At 39.7% G+C, this 20,239-nt stretch overlaps 1 protein-coding gene across 6 annotated transcripts in view; it reads right to left on the reverse strand.

The window, feature by feature from the left end:
• Window positions 1–358: 358 nt before the first annotated feature.
• Window positions 359–20,239, reverse strand: part of LOC311292661 (ecto-ADP-ribosyltransferase 5-like) — a 63,522-nt gene continuing 43,641 nt past the window's right edge. For 3 of the 6 annotated variants that reach the window (XM_084412440.1, XM_084412438.1, XM_084412439.1), the window contains one exon: window positions 359–1,721. In XM_084412440.1, the coding sequence (XP_084268566.1) occupies window positions 945–1,721 (777 nt within the window). In that variant the 3' untranslated portion in view covers window positions 359–944. Of the gene's footprint in view, window positions 1,722–1,796; window positions 1,891–9,445; window positions 9,752–20,239 lie in introns of those variants that run through there. The other 3 variants (XM_084412442.1, XM_084412441.1, XM_084412443.1) reach the window with 3 other exon arrangements.

The raw sequence follows: 20,239 nt of genomic DNA on the forward strand, positions 1-20,239 counted from the left end.
GTCTCGAAGTGAGTCGATCACCTGAAACCCCTTCTCCTCCCAGAGAAACTGAAGTGAATCAGCACAGAACCGCATTCACACTGACATCAGTCAGTCTTGTAAACCTGATTGCTGTGTATCCTGATGTATTTATATTCCCCCTAAATGACCAAGATTTCACACATCACACCTCTCCATAACCTGTACAAAACAAGATTTGGAATTACCTTCAGGTTTTTAGCGCTGTCCGCTGGTTAGAAATTCCCAAGCGGAGTCTGTGCCAAACTCAGTCTGGATGTTCGTGCTCTTGAGGCTCGATGGGATTTTTGTCCAGGTTCAGATAATAGGTTTCAGAAGAAAATCACTCTGAGACTTGTTATAGAGAAGTTTACGAATCACCACTCACGGTTTCGTTTTAATAACAAAGTACAGAATAAAAATCAACATTAAAAAAATACGAGTATCTTCACCACGAGGATCGGCCTCGAACAGTTGAAGGTCTCACAATGTATACCCTTCAGAAATCACAGGGTTTTCCCTTAAGCACAAAGCATTTGCATCACATATAAAATGGCATCAGCATTTGGCAAGACAGCTTCACAGCAAACGGTCAGTTTGGGCTGAATTTTCTCTTCTCCCTGGGAATTTAAAATGGAAGCACACATTAAAGTGTCACATGACACAACAAAAGGTCAATGAACTTTACATACTTTCTTGATCTTGAGTTTTGTGCTCATTGTGTTCAGGTTATCACTGTAACCCTTACAATTTACAAGTTTATTTACCATATTATAAACCAGTTTTGAATTTGGCTGACACAATATAACTACAATTATTTTAAAAGTTGTATTATCTGCATATTTTGCAAAGACTCAGATTTCAGTTTTTTTTGTATATTGATTCAATAAAGCATGACAATTAATTTGATGTTTAATAACAACAAGAAACATGCAGTGTTTATCTGATTAGTAGCTAACCACAGAGCAAAAAAATATTAAAATTAATAAAACATTTAAAAAAGCAACTTGGTTTCCACCGCTTGCTGCACAGTTCAGGTCACTTCTTGTTGTATAGCTTTTCAAAATGTACACAGTTTCACACCAGGGATCGTTCTGCTTCACATCACTGATTTTAAATGTCTCATATGGAGGAATCAGCACCTCTTCCTCGTCAGGAAACTTTGAATATTTTGTCAGATTAGCACCTGAACAAGTGTAGATTTCAAAACAAGATTTCTTTCCAAACCGTTCTGCTACTGTACGATCAGTAGAGGATGAAGCAAACTGGCCAAAACGAACTTCTTTGCCCTTAACATTCTTATCAAATTCAACTCCAGTACCACGGTAAGTATTGTAGCATTTAGTTTGTGTTTTCTTCAGAATCTGCATCGCTTCTGTTAACCAAAAGTGAAGTGAATACCATGAATATGTCCCGTTTTTATATTTTTGTTTATCAGTACGAACAGCATTATTGAATTTCTCAAATAGCTTAAAATCTGAGTTAGTGTACACATAAATGGCGATTGAATGATTCTTTGACAAATGATCTCCTGGTGGTTTGTGATTCTTTTCAGCATCTGTCCAAACTTCTGCAAATTCAGGGTTAGACATTTCCTTCTTCAGAAATTCTGTCTGCACTCGATGTTCCATCTTCTTTGTACACCCGTCAAATTGGTCATCAACTGAATTCTCTTCCATATCCAGTGGAAATATCTGTCCTTCAACAGCAGCAGTTCTGTGATCCTGCAGTAACAGGAATCATAATAATCAATCATCAGTATTCATGTCTGTAATATTCATACTCAAACACAAGCTCACCTGTAGAACAGCTGAAATGAGAAGAAGAGCTTCAATGATCAACAGCATCTTGATTCAGTCGAATCCCTCAGATGATCCAGTAGATCTAATGAAGCTATTGTGAAGCGCAGACAAGAAACACAACCGGGTTTCACACATACAAAATCCATGTGATGTTCACTGATAAAACTGTAAAAATCCACCTATTTCAACTTAACCCTCCTATTACCTTTGGGGTCGATTTGACCCCATTCAGTGTTTAACGTCTCTAAATACATACTTATTTTTTTTTTTTTTTTTGCTTCATATTTAAAGACTTTTCCTAATTTAATGGGGACAACTGGGTAAACATAAAATTAACATGATGATAGGTTTTCAATGTTCTGTACGTACTGTAGGATTGAGTGCGAAACAAACACAAATGAATCTTCCAGGTGAATTGGTCAAACATAATTTCACAAGGGGAAAGGGGAAATATTAATAATAATCCATAATTACTAATTATGATTAATTATTAATATTTGGGTCAGTTAATTAGATTAACTTTGAGGTAAGCTAATTAATATTACAATCAACTAATCAGTTCCAATTAACTCTTTGATTATTCATTTATTCTAAGAAAAGTGTATCTTTCATCGTCACTGGAAAATAATTATTCCTTAGCAGGTACAGAAATCAGAGCATACTGTAACAAAATCAAAATCGTAAAAGGGACTTTGTATGCAAACAGAGGATCAGAAATCAAATTCATAATTGTGCAAAGTTTTATTTACTAAATCACAAACATAATTAACACTAAACAAACATAAATACATTCATACATCCATACATACATGCATAGGTAAAGGGGTGAGTGATGTGGAACCGGAAACAGGAAATAGAACTATGGAGCAAGATCTATTTTTGTATGAAAAGTAGGGGTGCAACGGATCAAAAAAACTCACGGTACGGATCGTTTCTCGGATCAGAGTCACGGATCGGATCATTTTTCGGATCAGCAAAAAAAAAAAGAAAAAAAAAAAGACAATACAAATAAAAAAAGTTTTGTCTTTTTGTTTATTAACACTTTTAAATTATTAAATTAAAATATATAAAATCAACAGTGGGTGCGCGACGGGATGTCATAACGTGGCTCAAGCACTTTCAGTGTTTAAAGCCCTCGTTTTGCACAACCGAATATGGCCTCATGTCTGCACCTATAAACACACTGATAGCGTTTGTGATGGCTGATTGTGCAACGTTGAGCAGCCTTCGTTTTCACTCATGTCAGTGAAACACCGGGGTGATGTCGCTTCAAATGCGTGGCCATAGGGATGTCCCGATACCACTTTTTCACTTCCGATATGATACCGATGCCGCAGCTTTGGCTAGTTGCCGGTACTATCAAGCCGATATTTTTATTTTATTCTTGAATATAGTCTACAACAACAGTTGATAATGAAAGACTGCCACCCTTTATTCAAAAGGCCTTGAGATATGTTTGGTAATTGTACCTGAATGAATTTAAAATTAATTTGTTATATTTCAGATCAATATATTTGTTTCCTTAAAATTTTAATTAACTTTAACTTTATTCTCATCTGAATTATAAATAATTTATTTCTGTATAAAATAATACTAGGCTACCATTAAAAACACATTTGATTTTCTATTAGTATTAGTGTTCGATTAGTGCTCTGTTTTAGGACAAGAAATGAAAACCAATGCAATATGATGAATGTCCAAAAGATGAGATAATTTTTGCTTTTAAACAGTGTGTGTGATTTTGGTTGGGTGTCAGTTGTAGGTTACAGTTTGACAAGAGTTTAAAGTTTGACAAAAGCACGATTTTGTGTTTTACACAAATATAATTAGGCTAAACACTTTTTGCAGTTTTAATGATGTCGTGTACAAAATGTTTGTTTTTGTACAGTATGTTTTTATGTTTCCACTGTTCGATCGCGCCCGTGCCTCTCTCTCTCTCTCTGACACACAAACACACACACACAATCCAGCATGGCAATCTTGACGGAATCGAGGCCGAGCTGCTCAAAGAGGGTGGACCGATGCTTTGGGCAGCATTGTCCAGCCGCTACATGGCGCAGAGAAGAACACCAGATCAATGGAAGACGGCCAAGACAGTGCTGTTGTACAAGAAGGGTGACCATGAACAGCTGAGGAATTATCGGCCAATCTGGCTCCTGCCGACCATGTACAAGGTTTTCACCAAGGTGCTGTACAACCGACTAGCCAGGCAGTTGGACGAACAACAGCCATCCGAACAGGCCGGCTTCCGGTCTGGCTACAGCACAATGGACCACATCCACGTGCTAAACCAACTGCTCGAACACTGCCGGAAGTACAAGATGCCCTTGGTACTGGCCTTCGTAGACTACGAGAAAGCCTTCGACAGCATAGAGATCAATGCCATACTGCTCGCCCTACAACAACAGGGCATCTCCTACGAGTACGTGGACCTTTTGTAGGAGCTGAACAGCGGATGCGCCACCAACATCACCTTGTTCGACCGGATACTTCCCACTTGAATGACAGGGTACAGCTGTGGCCAAATTTGAAAATGTTGCTGCTTCAGTTGTTATGATGTTGATTCACATTTTTCTAGATTATTGTGCAGAGTGATCAGAGGCATTTTACATCATTTCAAAAAGCTTTATCACAAAACCCCAAATTTCACTGTTTTTGTCCTTGGCACCAAATTACCAACATCATTTTACTAATCATATCATCAGCACATGACTGCTATAAGGAAGGAAGAAGTGCTTCCAATCATTGTGTTCTTCTGTTAGCAATGGTTTCCTCCAAAGAAAGATGGAGGATCATCTTTGCATCAAAATGGCCTCCATTTACCAGAACATCAAGAGCTTCAAGAATAGAGGTTCGGCTGCAGTGAAGAAGGCTTTAGGATGTCCCAGAGTGTCCAGCAAGAACCAGGAACCTCTCCTCCTGAGGAATCAGCTAGGGAACCGTGTCACGACCAGTGCAGAACTGCTCAATATTGGCAGCAGGTGGGTGTGAGAGCATCTGCACACACAGCGAGGCCAAGACTTTTGGACAACCTGGTATCAAGAAGGGCAGCAAAGAAGCCACTTCTCTCCAATAAAAACATCAAATATTGGCTGAAATTCTGCAGGAAGTACAAGAATTGGACAGCAGAAGACTGGTGAAAAGTTAATGAATCTGATTAGAACATCTGGAAAATTGATTGTCCAGAGAAGAATAGGTGAACGCTACCATGAGTCCTGTGTCGTGCCAACAGTGAGGCATCCTGAGACTATCAATGGGAGTGTCATATTGACCCCAGACCTATCCTTGATAAAACATATTGTATAATATAATAAATAAAAAGCTATTATACACCAAAAAATATATATAAATTTTGAATTTTAGATAAATCAGTGACATTTTTATAGTGATTTTCTAATTTGTCCAAAGTCGTGCAATAGGTATTCTGGATGTATAAGGGGTGGGGGTGGGGTTGGGGGGTTGGTGGTGTTTTATTTAAAGGGCTATTTAAGTAGTCAACAAAGAAACATAAAGTACCTGACTTAAACCTTTGGGGAAAAACCCCTTTGTGGGGGTTTAAAATGCTGGGGTCAAATTGACCCCAGTGGGTAAAAGATGTTGGTAGATTTGAGGGTAACAGGAGGGTTAAGAAGCTATTGTGAAACACAGACAACAGGAAACACAACCGGGTCCACCCATTCCAACTTAAGTTCAGTTGGTGCCTAATTTTTAAATTATAATCAACTTGGCAGTGCAAGTCATCTCAACTTAAATTATATTAAGCCGACTTAAATTTTGAATTTCAAAAAAGTTGAAATTTCTTAACATTTCTGATGAGTTAAAGTAATGTAAATACATAATTTGCCATGACTTATTCATCAAGCGTGTGCGATCTGGGCTATTTCTAGCCAGGCTGATAATGCAGTTCAGGTGCGTTTGTGACAAGAGTCAATACTCAGGCGACGGCTCTCTCCTGTGGTGCACCGGTGGTATTATAAGACGGAGGTGCCAGTATGACAATATGAAAACTAATGTATGTGTGCATATTCTGGGACAATGTGTGTGTGTTGTATGCAAAGAAAGGACCCTTCATTACACAAGACAGTACATTTGTTCTCACTGAGAAAGTGAAAAGAAACTTAAAGTTTGAGGGGGGTATAGTTTGAGGTATAGTGCCCAGGGGCACCACACTGTCTTAATACGGCCCTGGTCATGCGCTAGTTTGAGTTAAAGTTTCGTCACGACCAAACGTTAGCGATTGGCTATGGCAGATCCAGAGTGGCTCTGCAGGGCGGATCCAATAGTTTTAAACTTCAACAGAGTACCCGCCTTTAAGGAAGTAAACGCTTGTCAATGGAGAGTGGCCAGACTCTCTGTACAACTGAAATGTACGAGTGTCTGGTAGAACCAGGCTAGGTTCAGGGTCAGTACACAGCAAAATCCCCAGAGTTAAATTAACTCTGATCAGAGTACATACAGTCCTACTCTAAAGAGTGTTAAAAAAGTTATTGAAATAACTCAGTGATTAATTAAGTGAAGATTGAGCATTAGTGATGAACACCTGCTGTTAACAAGCAGAATCACTGAAGGAAAGAGAAACAACAAAAACACAAAATAGAGAAACACAAGAACTACAACTGACTTCAGCCACATATTTTTTTTGTCCTAAGAAAACAGCTATTTCTGATCTCTCTGTATCATCACTATAAGCTTTTATTACATTTTATAGCATGTGCAGGATAGAGTAGTGATGAAAGTTCGATAAATAAACGGAAATTGTATGCGTTACGTCCAAGGACGTATTGTTTTTCTCTTGTCATTGCTGTGTATTTTGCAGTCAGTAAAGCTGCATGTGTTCTGCACACCAACACACTGTAAATACCAAATAAACAAAATTATTCAAATACAAATTCAAATAATTCAAATTCTCTCTGCACCCAATAGGATAACTCTACAACCAACCAGAGCAAGGAAGAAGGTGGCGTAGTCCGAACACATCTTCCTTTTTTAAGAATGACTAAAGAGCCGTTCTTTGTTCTTTTCTCAAAGAAAAGTTTAACTTCAAGTCTTCCAGAGTCGCGGCCAAAGCTGATTGGAAAGACCGCTGTTCGCCAGCAGCAGCAGCTCTTCTTTGTTTTCAAGTAACAGGGAATCCACACGTAACCATTGCAACTCTGCCGTCATTATGTTAAGCCCGCCCACAGACTCTATACACAATGGCCCTCATTTATCAAAAGTGCGTACACCAAATTTCCAGCGTACACCTGGCGTACACCCAAAACCACGGTGACTTTGAGATTTATCAATATGGACGTTGGCGTATGGCACGCTCAAATCCTATGCCAGCTCAGGAGGTGGTGTACGCACGTTTTGAATGCGGGAATGCGCAGAAAAACAATTCCTAACACCACAAAACGCACTGACAAACTAAAAGATATGATATATTATGACCCACTGTAAAAAAAACAACAACATAGTAATTATAAACTTCAGTGTTTATTTTTGTGCAACATGGACTTCAATGTTTAATTTGTGTGAATTTACCAAAGCATTTGAATTGTTGGCATATGTATTCCTTAAGTTGCGAGCCTGTGCGCTTTACCTGACGTTTCAAGCCTTGTTTATACTTTCGCCTGGCTCCGCAGCGCGAGTCTCCACAGACTGCGCGCGCACCTCCCCAAACGGACGAGGGGTTACTCGACGCGCTCGCCGTTGTACTATTCTTTGAAACGATGGTTAGGCCAGGGTTAGGCCCGGCAGGTGTGCACGGGGTTTAGTAATGAAAGGCTTTCAATGACCAAAAAAATAATTAAGACTGACAAAATAATAAAAATGCCATTCTTCTTATTTAAAATAATAATAATAATACAAATAATAATAACGACATTCTTCTTCTAAATAACAACAGGGTTCTCAAGTTTTATCAAAAGCTTGGAGTGAGATCACATGCGGTTAGGGGAGGAGCCCTAATGGAGCCCCGCCCCCGCCCCCCAATTTTACCCATTGTTCACAATTAACCAGCACAAATTGAAATTATAACAATTGGTAAATCTGATAAATGTCAGAGCAATTCATCACATCAAATATACTCTTTAATGTTATATTTCAAAATTACAAAAATATAACAAATTGCTCTAAACAGTTTGGAAAAACAAATCTTTTTGAATTTTGAATGTGTCCAGTCGAAATGGTATAACGATTTATTGTGTGGTGGGACATTGTGAACAAATGACATATTAGAGTATTAAGGTGTGTGTGTGTGTGTGTGTGTGTGTGTGTGTGTGTGTACACAAGAGTACACACTCCAGCTTATGTAATGTGTTTTGTGTTGTAAGTGTTTGTTGCACATTTTGATGCCTTGATAACACAGGGGTAGGGGGCTCCCACTTGAAGCACTGTGGCTCGATGCCAGACATTTAAATTAAAATATTACCCAGAGCACTCTGCTTTAATACATGTAGCCTTAATGTAACTAGAAAGACTATTACTACAGTATAATATCTAAAATTATATAATATTTAAAATAAAATGAAGAAATACATCTTCATTCCTTCCCATACCCACTAACATTTCCCTTAGTTTCAGATATTGTAAGCTAGCCAAACTGAGCCAAAGCTTCTGGCCTGGTTGCAAAGTAGTTGTAGAGTTTTTGACTGCATCAATAATAATGTATACGATGGGCTATATATTAAATGTTCTAGCCTAAAAATGTTAGACGAGCTTTCTTCCAACTTACCTTCTCCATCACGACGTGTGTTCGCGCGATGTTGTTGGTCACCTAGTAACGAACGTACGGTGGCCGAGAATGTTCCGTCGACTTTCGTGTGTTCGCGCATCTATGTTGCCTAGTAACAAACGCAATCTGGCCGTGATACGTGCTGGCGGCAGGAAACTTCACTTTGTGTGCCTGCGCCTCGTATACAACGTTATATATAAAGCTTGCAGGACAACTTGGTTGGCATTGCCTTTTCAGCGTGAGAAATACACGGTGTGGCGTGTGAGCGTGTGAACTGGTTGAATTGCGTGTGTCTCACGGCCAATGCGTGAGACTTGAGAACCCTGATAACAATAAGCGTCATCATTAATAATAAAAATCTAGAAATCAATTTAGTTTCTTTCCACTTCCCTGGTTTCGCTTTCTCTTTCTCAAAGAAGTTTCTCTTCTTTGCCGTCTTCCGTGTGTCCATGGCGTAAAATGAGGGCGTGGGGGGAGCGGAGACTTGAATATATAGGGGCGTGTTATTCTAATGACGATCGTTTTCCACCGCGGCATTTATCAAGGGCAGGTATTGCGTACACCTGGATTTCAAAGGTACGCACAGCTTCATAAATCAGGCGATGAGAGGAGTGTAAGCATAATCTTACGCCAATATATACGCCCATTTCTACGCAAGAATGATAAATGAGGGCCATTGTAATTGGCCTGACTAGAGTTTGGTTTTTCCAGCTTGCAAGCCAACGGAGAGTTGCTAGCTAGACGACACTTGTTGCAAAACAAAATTTGCTGCCGCTAAGGGTGCGTCTAGATTTCTAGGCTATTAAACTGATTGGCTTTTCACTCTTTTTTACAGAGCACAATGATTAAATTTAAAGGCCCTACCACAGGAATTAATACTTTAAATACTTCAAAATCAGCTTGGCAGCAACTGTGTGAAGAGATTTATTACCTGTAGGTGTAGAAGGTTGATCTTTAGTGAATCCAGACAGATCACAAGAGTAATGCTTAGAAAACAAAAACAGCACAAAACATTAAAAAACCGCACTCTTTAAATGAAACATGTCAAGGATTTAGTCAAAAGAAAAGCTGAGAGAACAGCAGCTGAAGCATTTAGATTTACTTTCACTTCAAATGTTCCTCCTACAGTTAGTTCCCTTATTAGTTCCCTAGTTCCCTTATCCTTTTCTTGAGAATATTGAAGCCTTTATTTTAAAACGCATTGCAACTGCACAGCAAGCGAGCTGATAGGCTGTGCTGCAGCAACTGCACGAACCTGTGGTGAGTGAGCAGGAGTGCGCGATCCAATGGGAGCGCTTGGCGCCCTGCCAGACTTGAATGAGCCAAATTGGACGCGGCAGGAGAGTATAAATTCAGAGAAAACTCGCCATATGACAGATCTATTCTCCTTCAGCTCTGAGACACACCTCGTCGCTGATTTCTCCGAATTGGAAGCCGCTCGCCATAGAACAGCCTCTTAGCGGAACAGCTTTGCGCCGTTGGCAGACTTGGCCCAGCAAGCGAGTATCCTTTTAGACGCTTTCTAAAAGAGCAAAACGCTGTTTTAACCCTCTGGGGACCAAGCTGTTTTTGGGGTCCTTGAGATGTTCTGACATGCCTTGACATTTGTGCTTTTTTCAGTTATTTATAAACATGTTAATGGCTAAGGTGTAAATTTACTCTATATAGCACAAACAGGGCTACCATAATATGCGAGCAACGTGTATGTAGATGTTTGTATTTTTAAGAGAATAATGTTTATGCGTGGTTATTGGAAAAAATAAAAATGAAAGTTGCTGAATTAAGACCACAAAACACATATTAAATATGTGTCCACAAGACTTTTGACTAATGGATGTTGTCTCTTCGAGTTCTAGCTTCAAAATGATGTGAAAATAGTCTTGCTTTATCGTTCACAAAAAAAAAATACATTGATTTAAATGGTGTAAAACAGGTTTTGCTTGGAAAGCCAATATGCGAGGAGGAGGAGTAGTTCACACCTTAGATTACAATGTCCCACCCACTCTGCATAATGACTCTGCCTAATGAGCCAGGTGTGACACTGACTGAGCCACAATGCAAGGACAAAAGATGTATTTAGACTTACATTGACCATTTAAGATTTCGCTTACATCTCTCTTGTAAATATGTTTTGCTATTTTATTAAAAATGTTACAATTACAACAATAATTACAATTTCAACAATATTTCAAGTGTACTCTTTCTTTGTAAAAAAAAAAAAAAAAGATTATAGGCCTACATTTTATCATATGCATTCATTAGTTTGAATATAGCCAACATTGGAACATCTAACATCTTAGTCTATGACTTTATTTTTGACAAAAATAGTAGGCTATTTTATATATATATATATATATATATATATACAGGGGTTAAAGTGGGCCGGAACGGTCCGGAACTGCGTTCCGGCACCTCAGATAAATTAATAAATAAATAGATTCAAATCAATTTATCATTCTCATCAAATTCAATGATTCTCATCATTCATCAAATCAAAACTGAATATCACCGCCTGGCCGCGCCTTCACAAACACGCTTCCCGACGTTACGTTCTCAGTCACGGTTCTCCTGTCTGATTTGAGTGCATCATTCACGCCTCCCCTTCCCGCTGAACGCCAGCGACTACAGTGTGTGATTGCACTCACGGTGGTTGAGCGCTGTAAAGTAAGTTTTGGGTTCGATACTCGCCGGACATTTGTTTTCCCTTGTAATATATTTTATTATTTATTATTATATTATTATACCTGAGAATGCTTTGACGCGTTTCCACAGCGCATGATACTTAAAGGTCCCGTATTATGCCCCTTTTCACAAGATGTAAAATAAGTCTCTGATGTCCCCAGAGTGTGTATGTGAAGTTTGAGCTCAAAATACCCAACAGATCATTTTTTACAGCATGTTTAAATTGACATTTTTTGGGGCTCAGAAAAACGAGCTGTTTCAGTGTGTACCCTTTAAATGCAAATGAGGTGCTGCTGGATGACACAGGGGGCGGAGCTTCATGAGCTCGCGCTCAGTCTCTCAGGACAATTTCATCTCACGGAATGATGATAATATCAGAAACTCTCAGTAACGGCGTTCATTTCGAGTCGGACAATAATGCCTACAGAGTCAGAGTGCTGTATAGAGATGAAACAGGTATGGTTTAGTAGTTTAATTACGGTTATTATAACGTATTTGTCATCTGCTTGTAGGCTATGTATCCATTATTTATTAATAGCCTACAAGTCTGCTGTCTGAATGATGATCAAACATGTACTGATGAGTTTAATAAAGTTTATTGTACATCACACAAAAGATGAAGCGTCAGTTTTACTTCAGAAAATCACCGTAAGAGCTGAGTAAACACAGTAGCCTAAGTTATAAGAAGTGCGCAAGTAGCCAGTAGAGTTGAGGGAGCATTCCTGTGGGCGGAGGTTAGTCAAGAAACGGTTCTAGTGACATCATGAAAGAAGGAAGTAGAGGGATGTAGTCCAATCGAGCCGTTTTTTTGTAGTCAACTTCTGTTAAATAAAATATCTCGCTTGGCATTGAACTTTGAGCTTTATAATTTTACAGATATTATTTATGCACTAACAGCAACATTACACTCTAACTAAAGTTTGAAACATGGGATCACGCAGAACGGGACCTTTAAGGGAACGTCTGCCAATTCCACCAACTGCGTTATACGTAGACTATAATTTGTATTATTTAAAATTACTTTTAACATTTAAAAACAGACGTTTTTAAATTCCAAAGCTTGTAGAAGGTTCCTATTGGCAATACTGACTTAGGCTACAGCTTTCCTGGTAGCCTTGAGTAAATTAACTTGTCTCAGAAAATGATTCATAAACATTTAAACATCAGTTGAGCCTATGTTTACTTTCTTTACTGACACAGACGAAAATGAAAAGACTATCAGTCAAAGTTCAGCTTTGGGAGGGGAAGAATTAGGGAAGAAGGAAACTGAGAGAAAAAGAAAGATGAAGATGAGGAGAGAGCAGGTATTGACAAATAATCTAATGACAAAGTTTTAAAGCTATTTCTTATCAAATTTTTTTTGGCCTTCAAAAGCCCTAAATTGCACATATGTTGGTCAGAGAGATCCATATTTTCTATTTTCCATATTGTGGTCTTCAGCAATTTTTACATAGGATCGTCATCATATCAGTGTAGATGTAGATGGACCAAAATAAAAACATTAAAATAAGTATTAAATAAGTTTTGTGATACTTGGTGCCACAGTGACAATCTTGTCCCAAAGTATTGCTATACCACGATACTCAATATGTTGTCCCATGGCGAGTCATTTTTCCCTATTGCACCAACACAAAATTTGAGGGTTCCCCCACCTGCCAAATCCCACTTTAACCCCTGACTGTGACGTACCGAGGGTACTCGCGTTTCTTCAAGAGCTGCTGGACGCGGGCCGTTCCCCCTCCACGCTCAGTGTACGTGGCAGTTATAGCAGCTTTCCACTCCCCGGTGGCTGGTTCTTCCCTGGGAAAAGCAACCTGATTGTTCGTTTCCTAAGAGGAGCCAGGAGGATTGAGCCGCCTCGGCTCCTTTCGGTGCTGGCTTGGGACCTGTCCACGGTCCTTAAGGGCGTCAAGGGACCTCCCTTCGAACCACTCCAGTCGGGTGATCTGAAGCCCCTCTCTCTCAAAACCGCTCTCCTGCTAGCACTAGCGTCGGTTAAAAGAGTTAGGGACTTGCAAGCACTCTCCATGAGCGCTATATAGCGCTCTATCTCTCTGGCCTACGCTTCTAACGGCCTTCCGTGCCCCATAGGTGTAAGAGCCCACTCCACAAGAGGCATGGCTTCCTCTTGGGCATGGTCCAGTGGAGTACCTATAGAAAACATTTATGTGGTGGCCGGCTGGTCTGCACCGTCCACATTTGCTAAATTCTACAACTTAGAGGTTCCTGCCCTGCTTCTGTTAACCAAAAGTGAAGTGAATACCATGAATATGTCCCGGCTTTATATTTTTGTTTATCAGTATGAACAGCATTATTGAATTCCTGATATAGATTATAACCTGTGTTAGTGTACGCATAAATGGCAACTGAATGATTCTTTGACAAATTATCTCCTGGTGATTTGTGATAATTTACAGCAACTTTCCAAGCAAGTTCAAATACATAGTTAGATGACATTTCCTTCTCCAGAAATTCTGTCTGCATCCTCTGCCATATCCAGTGGAAGTCCTTCAGCAGCATGTCTATTATCCTGCATCGACAGGAATCATAATGATCAGTCATCAGTATTCATGTCTGTAATATTCATACTCAGTTCTGGAAACCCTCCATGTCCATGAAATGAGCTTGACTCACTCCTGAGATCCTGCAGTGCCGAACGGACCATGCCTCTTCCTGCAGGATTACACAACGCACATCTAGTTTTGTGTGGCACACTTTTATTACTGTCTGTGTCAAAAAGAGGTTAGCTGACAGTCTGTCTGTCAATTTTGTCTGTCTGTCGAAGTCAGTCTGTCACAATGCCCCTGAGACAGGAATGATGTCCTCCTGTCTAGACTGTCTGTCTTTAACTCAGCTATGACCTCTCCAGTAACAAACACACACAAGCGCACAGTGGATAAAAAAGATAGGATGTTGCTGACATCACATATTTTCATCTCTCAAAGTTTTTCTTGTTGTCTACGCTTCACTAGATCTACTGGATCATCTGAGGGATTCGACTGAATCAAGATGCTGCTGATCATTGAAGCTCTTCTTCTCATTTTAGCTTTTCTACAGGTGAGCTTGTGTTTGATCCTCTCTTCTATTCTGTCTTGGTGGAATTTGCTATCTTTTATTTTCACACGCTGTTTGCGTTGCTTTAGTGTCTGGTTCTCTTAAGTTAATATGCCAGGTAATGCTGCAAATATGCTCACAAACTCTGTGATGTATGAAAGCCCATTTCCACCACATATGAATTATTATTAATTTATTATCTTAACTATTTCTAGCCAGGCTGATAAGCTAATGCAGTTTGGGCACGTTTGTGACGAGAGTCAACTCAGGTGACGGCCCTCTCCTGTGGTATTATAAGACGGAGGTGCCAGTATGACAATAAGACTATTATGTGTGCATATTCTGGGACAATGTGTGTGTGTTGTATGATAAGAAAGGACCCTTCATTACACAAGACAGTATATTTGTTCTCACTGAGAAAGTGAAAATGAAAAGAAACTTAAGAAATGCCCACAAATGACCCACTTTCTCAAGTACTTTGAAGTTCATCCAACAAATATTGAAAACTCTATTGAATTTTAGGACTTTGATTGCACTTTATTTTATAGTACATGACCATGTGTACTAACTGTATTTGCCTAAGAAAGTACTGGGTAATATACGGTAACTACATGGGTTAAGGTTAGGTTTAGGGGTAGGTTCAGGGCAACCTGGCTCCGCCCTCCTACGTACTTCCGCTCAATTTTCATTTTCCTTCAGTACGTCGTCTGGGTTTTCCGTATATTCGTGGGTTTTCTCTGGTAAATTTTTTACCGGTCCAATCAGTGTACAGAAGGAGTGGCTGAGAACGATGATGTTGAGGTTGTGCGCTAGTTTGAGTTGAAGTTTAGTCAAGACCAAACGTTAGCGATTGGTTATGGCAGATCCAGAGTGGCTCTGGGCAGATCCAATAGTTTTAAACTTCAACAGAGTACCCGCCTTCAAGGAAGTTAATGCTTGTCAATGGAGTGACCAGACTCTCTGTACAAATGAAATGTACGAGAGTCTGGTAGAACCAGGCTAGGTTCAGAGTACACAGCAAAATCCCCAGAGTTAAATTAACTCTGATCAGAGTATATACTGTATGGTCCTACTCTAAAGAGTGTTAAAAAAGTTAATGAAATAATTCAGTGATTAATTAAGTGAAGATTGAGCATTAGTGATGAACACCTGCTGTTAACAAGCAGAATCACTGAAGGAAAGAGAAAAAAACAAGAACAGAAAATAGAGAAACACAAGAACTACAACTGACTTCAGCCAGATTTTTTTTTATCCTGAAAAAACAGCTATTTCTAATCTCTGTTTCATCACTATCAGCTTTTATTACATTTTACAACATGCGCAGGATAGAGTAGTGATGGAAGTCCGATAAAAAATGGAAATCTTATGTGTTACGTCCAAGGAAGTATTGTTTTTCTCTTGTGCATATGTTTAAGGTCATTGCAGTCAGTAAAGCTGCATGTGTTCTGCACACCAACACTGTAAATGGCAATTAAACAAAATTGTTTATTCAAATTTTTTATGGGGAGTGTTAAACTGATAACCTGACAAGCCAGACCCACATCAAGATGTTGGGTCTGGGAACTCACCATTGGCTCAATCCGAGGGGCGGGATAAACGGTTATCTTTCACATTCCCTCTGCACGCAATATGATAACGCTACAACCAACCAGAGCAAGGAAGAAGGTGACGTAGTCCGAACACATCTACCTTTTTTAAGAGTGACTTCAGTGCCGTTCTTTGTTCTTTTCTCAAAGAAAGTCTTCCAGAGTCGCTTCCAAAGCCGATTGGAAAGACTGCTGTTCGCCAGAAGCAGCAGCTCTTCTTTGTTTTCAATTAGCAGGAAATTCAGGGGGAACTGTCGCAACTCTGTCGTCATTATGTTAAGCCCGCCCACCGACTCTATACACGATGTGATTGGCCTGACTAGAGTTGGTTTTTCCAGCTTGCAAGCCAATGGAGAGTTGATAGACTACCCTGGCTGCAAAATAAAATTTGCTGCCGCTAGGGTGCGTCTAGATTTCTAGGCTATTAAACTGATGGAAACAAGTTTAAACCGAAAGCTTGGTTTTCAATTGGCCCATTATAAGCCCATTATAAAAATTAATGTCTTTTCACTCTTTGAGTACAATGATTAAATTTAAAGGCCATGCCACAGGAATTCATAGTTTAGGTAGGCTAAGCATTTTTTAAAAATCAGCTTGGCAGCAACTGTGTGGAGAGATTTATTACCTGAAGGTGTGGAAGGTTGATCTTTAGTGAATCCAGACAGATCACAAGAGTAATGCTTCTTAGATAACAAAAACAGCACTAAAAATGTATAAACCGCACTCTTTAAATGAAACATGTCGAGGATTTAGTCAAAAGAAAAGCTGAGAGAACAGCAGCTGAAGCGTTTAGATTTACTTTCACAATGCTCTTTCTAAAATTAGTTTATCTGTTCTGTCTGTTACCTGTGAGAGAAGGAGCCTGATTGGTGCACAACACTCAATAAACATGATCAGACTAAAGCCCTATTCGCACGGGATAAGTATTACCTGGTGACTTCTAGTAATTTGTAATAATTGCGGAGGTTGTCTGTGATTTTAATCACGTGCGAATCGGCCATGTCTGTAATTTGTAAAGTGAAAATTCCCCCGCAAATGACCTACCATATTTCGCCGAACACCGAGGTCCCGTGATAATATTAGTCCCGTGCGAATGGGCATCTGTGATTTGGCGGGGTCGTTTATAATTTTGTTTCCTGTGCTCTTTTTTATCCATCTTTCGCGAAGAATGGACGCTGTGTTGGAGTCTTTTGATAGTTGGTTGCTGGGTCATATCGCTATACACCATGATATGATATAACAATTTGCAGAAAGAGAAAGAGATAAGTCAGTCATTTCGAGTAAAATCACAGGCTTCGTTTATCCTGTGCTAATGCGCCACACAAAATTCAGATGTGAGTGGGTAATTTCTAAATCTCACGACGTCCCCAGATAATACTAATCCAGTGCGAATAGGGCTTAAGTGTGTACCTTGTGTATTAATTAAGACACAGGAAGAACGTGAAAAAAATTTATCACTTTTCTGTTATGTGGAAACATAGGACCCAAAAGCGAAATGCAATAACAGTCTCTTTAATTATGAGAGAGAAATCAGTCCAGCAGAAATATATTCTTCTTCAGATAAATAATAGAAAAGTAGCCGTAAATGCTGATGCTCCAATAACACAAAGCAGAAAGTCTCTCTTTAAATGTAGACAGCAGCAAACAGTCTGAGAACAGGATCCGGCGGGATCTGTCCTCTGGTCTCTTAAAGAGTGAGCGGCAAATGGTTGGAGAGATGAATGCTCTCTGGGCGTTCGTCAGCAGCAGGCGGGCTGGACAGAGTGCAGAGCAAAAGGTTAGTACCGAACAGATAGAGATAGACCTGTGCCAGGCTGGATGACAGATCGGACTCGGACTACACAGGACTCAGACAGGACAGCTACAGCAGGTCGGGAGAAACCTCTTGCATGAGTAGGGTACGAAATAATCTGACAAGGAAGTAGGGAAAAGGGGAAGCTAGAAGTAGCATAACATAATTATAGGGAAGAGAGAACAGGTGTGAGAGAATTAGCATGATAACAAGTTGCAACTAGAAACAGCTGAGGGTGAGTGAAGCTGCGTGAGGTTAGGTGTGTGTGTATAATGGAGAGTGTGTGTGAGTGTGTGTGTGACCAGAAGAGGGAGACAGAGAAGGATACCAGATTCATGACATTTTCTACATTTCTTTGGGGTTTCCTTGCTATAGCTCGCTATATGCAGGAAGGAAATAGACTTTGGAGGTGAGAACTTTTTTCTCTCTCTCGAAAGGATATTTCAAAGAGCTTTGTTCTTTTGGGCTATGAATGAATAATACACTTTGATTTTTTTTTTCTTCTACTTTCTTTGTCTCTGTATTTCTTTCTTTTTGGCCAATGTACTAATACAATTAACTAAGACTGCTGATTTTCTTCTTTGCTTTCTATTTGGCTATTTCCAAATTTGTTTTAGTTGATTTGGATTAGAGGAGAAATTGTTGTGTGATTCACAATGGGGAATAAAATTAGTCCGCTGTTAATTAATGAATCTCCAAAAGATAGAAAATAATATTTCTCCCACGCAGATTAAAGGGAAAGATTCCCACTGTGAGATTCCCAGAGTTTCCCACTGTGACAAAAAAAAAAAAAAAAAAAAGGTCACAGACTGAAGGGAGAGTGCTCCAACCCCTCCCTCCCAGATATGAAAGCATTCCAGTCCGCACTGAAGCCACTAAAAACAGATTGTAGCCTACCCTGATTTGAGAACCGCGACTGCTTTTTCTTTGTGGAAACGTCAGACAGATTTAAAATTCATCAGCATACAGCAAGGTTTTGCAGGAAGAAAGCTGAGATGCAACAGGCTAATGGGAACCAGATGTTTAGGCGCTCTGATGGCTACGGGCCAAAAGCCCCCACCTTACGCTCTTCCACTCAGCAGCAACAGAGCCGGCCCAATGGAGCCAAGTATTTAACTGATTTCAGTGAGTTCTTCCAATGAGTCAAATGTTTTGCCATTTATTGAATTAAATGTTGATTATAATTAGTGGTGGGCCGCTATCGGCGTTAACATGCTGCGTTAACGTGAGACTCTTATCGGGCGATAAAAAAAAATATCGCTGTTAATCTATTCTCAAAGTTGGGTTGGGAGCTGGGTCTATGCAAGCTATGATGACTTTCACCTTGATATTTTTGCGCGGATGTAGCCTATACCTAGCCGAACCGTGTGTATGCCTACTGTGAAATTACCACATTAAACGTACGTGCTAACATGGATGCAGATATGAAGCCGCCGGGTTTGCTTCAGGGAAAATTTATTTCTCAGATTCTCAGATCGGATAGCTATCTGATTTATCAAAACGATTCCATTTCTGGTCACATAAATGTGTTTTTGCGAAACGGATTTAAATCCGATCTTCAGTTCCCGCGCTGTATGCAGAAAGCAACAGATATGAGCTGCATTTTATTGATCATCAGCTAAAATTTCGAAATCAAAGACCGCAATAAGAGAGAGCGGCAACATCCCTGGTAAGATCATTTCGTTTCTTTACTTTTAATCATGATGATTGTGTGTTAAGCGTCTCACTTTCACTTTGATTTGCGTTAGTTTGCACGTTTGCTTTATGAATAGATGCTGAGCTTCTCATCTGCGGTGATGCGTTCCAGTAGCGTCATCGTATCTGGCTATAACATTACATATTGCCTATTACACGCTCTCACGCGTTTATTTTTTTAGCATTTTTGGGAGGAGTACAATTTACATATGTGGTTTCAACAACCAGATGCATTTACACTTGTCCAGTTTTGTCTGGAATGCGGCCCAGATCTCCTCCTGAAGTGGTTTGAGCGATCGGATTCAAATCAGTCTCAATTGCGTTACGGAGGGCATTTACACCTGGTCTTTTCACGATCGTATAGCTATCCGATCTGAGAAAACGCATGAAGTGGCCAGGTGTAAACAGCCTTTTAGTCATTATTTGGGTAGCACACATATTCTGAATGCCTTCGGCAGAATTCAAATGAGCCATTTTAATCTAGATTAATCTAGATTAATTTCAAGATTACAGTGAGATTAATCTAGATTAAAAAAATGTATCTATGCCCACCACTAATTATAATCCATATGCATTTCTCTTCGACACAGGTGCCAGCGGTTTCTCGCTGTCATCTGTCATGTACTAGGTCTCCTTCACGGGGAAGAAAATCAACTCTGTGGTACTCGATAGAGTCCCTGCGTGAAATATGAAATGACGCCAACCTTACCGATTACTTCTAAGGATGTACCATCATTGTTCAAAATGCATGATTTGGCAATAATACCGAATTCTCCATTCTGCCTATTAGGTAGAGATTTGATGCATAAATTGGGTATTAAACTGGATTTTGACGCTGACTCTCTGACACTTATGTTTCCTGCAGCTTTCTCCATTTACGATCGACACAGGAAGTGCTCTCATTGACGATTTGCCT

The sequence above is a fragment of the Rutilus rutilus genome (assembly GCF_951802725.1).
Source record: "Rutilus rutilus genome assembly, chromosome: 1".
NCBI classification, from domain to species: Eukaryota; Metazoa; Chordata; class Actinopteri; order Cypriniformes; family Leuciscidae; genus Rutilus; species Rutilus rutilus.